Source organism: Nicotiana sylvestris, chromosome 7 (assembly GCF_000393655.2).
Source record: "Nicotiana sylvestris chromosome 7, ASM39365v2, whole genome shotgun sequence".
Taxonomy (NCBI): Eukaryota; Viridiplantae; Streptophyta; class Magnoliopsida; order Solanales; family Solanaceae; genus Nicotiana; species Nicotiana sylvestris.
This window is the reverse complement of record NC_091063.1, coordinates 132,753,856-132,762,069: the sequence shown is the minus strand read 5'-3', so window position 1 is coordinate 132,762,069 and position 8,214 is coordinate 132,753,856. Positions and strand designations below refer to the sequence as shown.

At 37.4% G+C, this 8,214-nt stretch overlaps 1 protein-coding gene across 1 annotated transcript; it reads left to right on the top strand.

The window, feature by feature from the left end:
- The first annotated feature begins 410 nt into the window (after positions 1 to 410).
- Positions 411 to 7,628, top strand: LOC104249942 (ubiquitin-activating enzyme E1 1-like). Its single transcript, XM_009806478.2, has 7 exons — positions 411 to 585; positions 719 to 1,062; positions 2,716 to 2,933; positions 3,945 to 4,739; positions 5,174 to 6,042; positions 6,132 to 6,564; positions 6,842 to 7,628. Exons 2-7 carry the CDS (start codon positions 732 to 734, stop codon positions 7,436 to 7,438), a joined length of 3,243 nt encoding a protein of 1,080 aa, XP_009804780.1. The 5' UTR covers positions 411 to 585; positions 719 to 731; the 3' UTR covers positions 7,439 to 7,628.
- The last annotated feature ends 586 nt before the right edge of the window (positions 7,629 to 8,214 follow it).

The window sequence follows — 8,214 nt, the reverse complement described above, 5'->3', positions numbered from 1 at the left end:
GGTGTTTAGCGTCTGATAAATCTTCTCATTTATTGGATTGATAATGTTGTGTGTTATAATTGATTTAGGTGAGTTATATTAGGAGTGTATCCCGTTAAATTAGCAGCTTTCCGTTGTTAAACAAATGAAGAGACCTATTATTACGTTTTATTTATGAATACATGGTATGAATACATGTAAATACAACGACTGACAACTGGACTGCCATGTTTTTAGATGATTTTTGCTACTGTATTCATAAATATAGTAGCTCGAATACATCGAATATATTACCATAACAACTGAAAGATAGCTACAGAAAGTAATTATTATATATATGATAGCTATAAAAAATTTATAGCCCGATAGTCATTTTACGAAAATTCCTAATTATAGAAACCAAAAGCCCAAAGGAACAACATCCCTTTTTCGGCCCACCCAAAACAATCATCCTCCCATTTTTCGTTATCGTCGAAACGAACCCACCCACACCCCTCCACTCTCTTAGCTCAAATCACCCCCCTCCCCCTACAACCCTCACACAAACCCTAATCATCACACGCATCTCTCACTTCCCTTCACTCCCTTCATATTCTCCAGATTCTGGTACCTTCTCTAATACACTTATCTTCCTTATCTCTTACAAGTTCTTCAATTTTCGTATGATTTTATAATTTCTTTAATTTCTTGTGAATTATCTGTTGATTAATTTGATTTGTGAAATGGTTGAATCGAGCAGTTCACAGCACTTTATGCTTCCTGTGAAGAGGACAGTTGAAGTCGGAGGAGAGAACGACACCGTTTCAGTGGATCCTTTGACGAAGAAGCACAAGGCCACCGCCGCCGCTGCTGGTGATTCATCGACGGTGACTATGGGAGGTGCTGGTTCTGCTATTACTGGTGATGTTAATGCTAACGGCAACGCGACTAACGGCAAATCTCCGATCGATGCGCGTAACTCTCCTGATATCGATGAGGATCTTCACAGCCGTCAACTCGCCGTTTATGGCCGTGAAACTATGCGTCGACTTTTTGCATCTAATGTTCTCGTCTCTGGCTTGCAAGGCCTTGGCGCTGAAATCGGTATAATTTGTTTCCTGTATTTATTCTTTTTCTTTCTTTTGCTATTTACTGTGCTAGAGTTGCTATTTCCTTTTCTTCTTTGTGAAGTTTTCATTTCCAATTTTTCATGCTGAAATTTGTGCCTACTCTTGATAATCTTTTTTAAATATATTGTTCCAGAGAGATTATTAGTGATCATTCTTTTTTCCATATTTCATTTTTGTTTATTTTATTACTCCCTCCATGTTTCGTGTTGAAACGGCAGGGAAATAGTTTTGAAACCAGTGTTATACATTGTCAGCATTTGTGTGATATAAAAAAAACTACCACAACATTTGTGTGACTATAGAAGCTTCTTAAGAGTAAAATGTGATGTGTAAAGTTAACTATTTCGAAGTATAGAAGTATGTCATTTTTTTGATGTACTAATAAGGAAATAGTGTCACATAAACATGAGTTTAGTATTGGAATGAAATAGGCTTGGATAGAGTGAAATGGATAATGTACAATAAAAAAACGAAGAAGGGTCAAAAATACCTCTGAACTATTGAAAAAGGTCTAAAAATACCCTCCATCCACCTATTGGGCTAAAAATACCCCTCCATCTACCTTTTTGGTTCACTTATTCCCTTTGACCATTAGGTCAATACTGAATTTAAAAAATAATTATTTAAATTTCACATGACAACTTTTTATTGGTCGAAAATAAAATATCTAACCTATTAGAAAGACCATCCATGTCTACCTGTTTTTCGGACTAACCCGCCCCAAACACTAACCTGACCGTAATAAAAAATTCAAATAAAAAAAAAGACGCCCCACTTCCATCTAACCATGAATTTACATGTGTTCATTTTCCTGATTAATCTCATGTAAAGCATTATCATCGAATAAAGGTTCATGAACAAATTAAACAAACAATAAAAGCCTAGCATGAATGAGCCAATAATTTTCTTGACAATAATGTGGGACAGAAAATCAGGGATAGTGCAACGGTTTATGATATCTTCCAAACAATCACTTTGAGATCTTTCCGTTATGTGAAAATGATTAAATTAAATTCATCTTGAATATAATGCAATTTGTGTCTATCATATTAATTGAACTGGATGCCATAACAAGAAAAAGAAAATCACGTAGTAAATTGCGTCTATATGTTAACTTTCATGGAGCTTGATAGAAGTGGGGCCTCTTTTTTTTTTTTTAGTTAAACTTTTTGTTCGGGCCGGCTTGGTGTTTGAAGCGGGTTAGTACGAAAAACTGGTAGATATGGGTAGGTCTTTCTAATGGGTTAGATGTTTTAATTTTGGCCAATAAGAAATTGTCACGTGGAATTTAAATAATTATTATTTTTAATTCAACATTGACTTAACGGTCAAATGGCATAAGTGAACCAAAAAAGGTGGATGAAGGGCAATTTTAAACCTTTTCCAATAGTTTGGAGGCATTTTTAACCCTTTTCCGATAAAAAAACAGTACGATGGATTATGATGCCTATTTGATTAGAAATATATGTTTTGTATGTGCTCTTTTAATGACCTACTTTTTACATTTTTGATATATATAATAAGAGGAATACTTGATTACGAGTTCTCAGTGTGCTGAATATGACAACAATTCTGAATACTTTCTGTTAAAGTTTTTGATATAATGTAACTGTGTTTCGTGTTGCAGCAAAGAATCTTATTCTTGCGGGTGTGAAGTCCGTTACTTTGCACGACGAAGGAAATGTGGAATTGTGGGATCTATCTAGCAATTTTATTTTTACAGAGGAGGATGTTGGGAAGAATAGGGCACTTGCTTCTATCCAGAAGTTGCAAGAGCTAAACAATGCTGTCATTATCTCTACTTTGACGGATGCTTTGACTAAAGAACAACTCTCCAATTTTCAGGCAAGTACACATGTGTCTGATGTATTGATTCGTACAATTACGCAGATTTATCATTTCTGAATGCCTTACTGACTGTACAAGCATTGCAATGTTGATATAGTAGTTTCAAAACATTCCCAAACTATTTGGGGTCGCTAATATAAATGTTCTAATGTCTACATCCATTGTGCTTTATTATGGCCCATTTTATTCCACTACTCAATAATTATCTTTTAGGAAAAAATAGGAGCCCTAAATCTCACAGTTATCCCTACAGTGGCATACGAGTCCTTAACCAAACAAAGATCTAACTTTAATTTAATTATAGTTAAACCAAGTTGTGGTTGATTTCTACATTATAGTGATAATGTTTAAGATCTTATAGAACAGAATTGACCGGTGTTTTGGTTAATGTGAAAGTGACTTTAGTAAGATTCTCCATTGGAAAAGACACAAATTTTTTGAATTTTGCCAGGACAGAAATGACCTATGTCCTGATTAATTGTGTAAAGAAAATATCTCCAGTTTATTTGTCTTCTTATCATTTTTTCAAGGTTAAAAACTCTTGTGAATTTTACCTATAAAAAAAGCTATTAATGATTTTTTAAATAGTTAGTTTAGTTGCAAAAGCGATATAGCCATTTACAACCAAACAGAGATCTGATTTAAATATCATAATAGTTAAACTAAATAGAGTTGCTTTCCACGTACACTGTTACAGTGATAATGGCTAAGATTACATAAAATACAAGTGACCTGTGTTCGCATTTATTGTGGAAAGTGACAGTCAATAAGATTTTTCGGGGACGAATTATCTTAACTATGTCAATGGCAATTTATTTGAGGATGTCTCCTACTGTTAGGGCGGTGAAGTATTTGGTACAATGTTAGCAATTGGTGTTATTAGTTATGTTTCTTATTGTCAGTGATATGAACATAACAGAGTTAATTTTTTTAGATGCGATAGTTATTTAACTAATACTGTGGCATAGTTGTGGGGGAATGACATCCTTATTGCTATATCCTTGGCAGGCTGTTGTATTTACAGATATCAGCTTAGAGAAGGCAGTTAAATTTGATGATTACTGTCATCAGCACCAGCCTCCAATTGCTTTCATCAAAGCTGAAGTTCGAGGCCTTTTTGGTAGCGTGTTTTGTGACTTTGGCCCTGAATTTACAATTGCTGATGTTGATGGTGAGGATCCCCACACCGGAATAATTGCGTCTATTAGCAATGACAACCCTGCTCTTGTGGGGTGTATTGATGATGAGAGGCTCGAGTTTCAGGACGGGGACTTGGTTATATTTTCTGAAGTGCGGGGCATGACAGAACTGAATGATGGGAAGCCTAGAAAAATAAAAAATGCGAGGCCATATTCATTTACTATTGAAGAGGACACTTCAAACTATGCAGCATATGAAAGAGGGGGTATTGTCACTCAGGTCAAGGAACCTAAAGTGTTAAAATTCAAGCCACTGCGAGAAGCAATTAAGGATCCTGGTGACTTTCTTCTGAGTGACTTCTCCAAGTTTGACCGCCCACCTATTTTACACTTGGCCTTCCAGGCACTAGATAGGTTTGTGTCTGAATCAGGACGTTTCCCTCTTGCTGGATCTGAGGAAGATGCTCAGAGGCTAATATCATTTGTGACTGACCTGAACAATAGTCTCTCTGATGGAAAACTAGAGGAGATTGACCAGAAACTTCTTCGGAACTTTGCATTCGGTGCAAGGGCTGTGCTAAACCCAATGGCTGCTATGTTTGGTGGTATTGTTGGGCAAGAAGTTGTGAAGGCTTGCTCTGGGAAGTTCCATCCACTTTACCAGGTTAGTAAATGAATTGTTATAATCGATCTGCAAATCTAGTGTGAGAAAAGGACCCTTAAATCTCTTGCAGTTTTTGGTCGGGATTATCTATTTTAAATTGTAGCTGCCTTGCTTGAATAAGTTCGTAGTAGATTATATTTGATTTGTTTCTAGATTTGTAACACAATTAGATTGGATTGCAATGGAACTCTATCTCAACATTTTGTTGCCTCTGAAGCCCGATCTTGTGGATATGAAATGATTGTCTTCTCGATTATCAGTCTTGGTATCCCATGTATTTTTGGCACTGTCGTAACTGTTCCTTGATCTCCAAATTTTTCGATTAAATTAGTTTGTGATGCTGCATATAGCCTTATATTGTAATTTATGTTTGCTCTTTAATAGACTTGGAATGTTCTGTCACTAAACCATTTCCTTTTCATTTGTTGCGTCAGTTTTTCTACTTTGACTCTGTTGAATCTCTTCCAACCGCACCCTTGGATCCAAATGATTTGAAGCCCTTGAATAGTCGTTATGATGCTCAAATCTCAGTCTTTGGAAACAAGCTACAGAAGAAGCTGGAAGAGGCAAAAGCTTTTGTTGTTGGGTCTGGTGCGCTTGGGTGTGAGTTCCTGAAGAATTTAGCTCTCATGGGGGTTTGTTGTGGTGATAAAGGGAAGCTAACTATTACAGATGATGATGTCATTGAGAAGAGCAATCTTAGTAGGCAATTTCTCTTCCGTGACTGGAACATTGGGCAAGCCAAGTCTACTGTTGCTGCTGCAGCTGCTTCTTTGATCAATCCTCGCATTCACATTGAAGCACTGCAAAACCGTGCAAGCCCTGAGACAGAAAGTGTATTTGATGATACATTCTGGGAGAATTTGAGTGTTGTGATCAATGCACTAGATAATGTGAATGCCAGGCTCTACATTGATCAGAGATGTTTGTATTTTCAAAAACCATTATTGGAGTCTGGAACCCTGGGTGCCAAGTGCAACACTCAGATGGTAATTCCTCACCTTACAGAGAATTATGGTGCGTCGAGGGATCCACCAGAAAAACAGGCACCTATGTGTACAGTTCACTCTTTCCCACACAACATCGACCATTGCTTAACATGGGCACGGTCAGAATTTGAGGGTTTGCTTGAGAAGACGCCAACTGAAGTTAATGCTTATCTGATCAATCCTAGTGACTACATATCTGCTATGCAAAAGGCTGGTGATGCACAGGCCAGGGACACTTTGGATCGTGTTCTTGAATGCCTCGACAAGGAGAGATGTGATACATTTCAAGACTGCATAACTTGGGCTCGCCTGAGGTATAACCATCTAAAAACCAACTAAACTTTTACCCTTTTGAGCAGCTTTTTGATATATGCTTTTAATCACTTGCTTTTCCTGGAACCAGGTTTGAAGATTACTTTGCAGACCGTGTGAAGCAGTTGACGTTTACTTTTCCTGAGGAGGCTACTACTAGTAGTGGTGCCCCATTTTGGTCTGCACCAAAGCGTTTCCCTCGGCCATTGCAATTTTCTGTTGACGATGCCAGTCACCTTCAGTTTCTACTGGCAGCCTCTATATTACGAGCAGAAACATTTGGCATACTCATTCCAGATTGGGTTAAGTCTCCTCAAAAGTTAGCTGAAGCTGTTGATAAAGTGATTGTCCCCGATTTCCAGCCAAAGAAAGATGTGAAGATTGTGACAGATGAGAAAGCAACCAGCATGGCGGCTTCATCCATTGATGATGCTGCAGTCATTAATGAATTGGTGATGAAGCTGGAAACGTGTCGCCAGAAATTGCCTTCAGGTTACAAGATGAACCCCATTCAATTTGAGAAGGTACTCTCTTTCTCTCTCTTGCATGTTGCATATGTTAGAGGCATCTTTTGGGAATACGATCATTTGATACCGCAAACATGTTTTCGGGGAGGAAACAAGGAATAGGATCTGAGGTGTATATACAGCCTTGTGCCTAAAACTCTTAAAAGAACCACATGATTTTTTAACAAACATCATACGAGGAAGATGTTGAAATTCTCATAGATGTTCAATTTATAATCATGTGTTTATTTATTTCTTCCATCTGCTCCTCCACCTAAGCTCTTTGAATGTACAGGATGATGACACCAACTATCATATGGACCTTATCGCTGGACTTGCAAACATGAGGGCTAGAAACTATAGCATCCCTGAAGTGGATAAACTGAAGGCCAAGTTCATAGCAGGGAGGATCATTCCAGCTATTGCTACTTCCACTGCTATGGCCACTGGTCTTGTTTGTCTAGAGCTTTATAAGGTTTTGGATGGAGGTCATAAGGTGGAGGACTATCGCAACACTTTTGCCAACTTGGCTCTTCCTTTATTTTCCATGGCTGAACCAGTTCCACCAAAGGTGGTCAAACATCAAGACATGAACTGGACTGTGTGGGACAGGTGGATTTTGAAAGACAATCCAACTTTGAGGGAGCTTCTTCAGTGGCTTCAAAACAAAGGTCTGAACGCTTATAGCATCTCTTATGGGAGCTGCTTACTTTATAACAGCATGTTCCCTAAGCATAAAGAGCGGATGGATCGGAAGTTGGTAGATCTGGCCAGGGAAGTGGCCAAGGCAGATTTGCCTCCATACAGGAAACATTTTGATGTGGTAGTGGCTTGTGAGGATGAGGAAGATAACGATGTTGATATCCCTCAAATGTCCATTTACTTCAGATAGATTGTTTGTTCTGTCTTGTAACCTCTCACAAGAATAGCCTAAAAATCTTAGGTTACAGTTTATCTTCTTCATGCTACCTTTGGTCTTTCTCGTTGCAGAGCTAGATATTTTCTTTTCTGTACTAGCTTGCGTACAAAGCCGGAACCTACATTGGTTGAGTCGTAAAAAGATGATGACTATTATGACTTTAGTATCTGATTTGTGACATGTCTCCATTTTCTTGCTCAACTATTTGAAGAAAAGTATTTGAAGAAATATAGTTGATGTTGGATGGTGGATTCGAAGTTATGACATCCATGAGCTTCGTTTCAGGGATATCTAAATTGCTGCTGTGATATTTGCATTGCAAACTTGGTTAAGTGAACTTTTTGGTGGTTTGAGCCTGAGTTGTTGATCTGATTAAAAATTTAAAATAAAAAAGAAAAAGAAAAAAAGAGTACAAAACCATGGCAGGATGTGAAAACAAAACATAAAACTAATGGTGCTGATTTATTTTGCAAATTAATTATATAATACGTCTTAGAGTTTGTAGAGCGGTAATCTTAATTATATTTGATTGAAACTGCTTAGCATGTTAGACCATGAGAAAGAGTAACAACCAGTTCATGTCATGATGTTTGACCACCTTTGGTGCAGCTGGTTGATCTAGTGTAAATTCTAGACTCAAACCTGAAGCCTCTAATTAAATCTAGAAAAGTAATTCATTAAATGACTATTTTGTTCGGTGTAAATTCTATTTTAAAAGGATAAAAAAGATAAACGATATTTTACTAAGG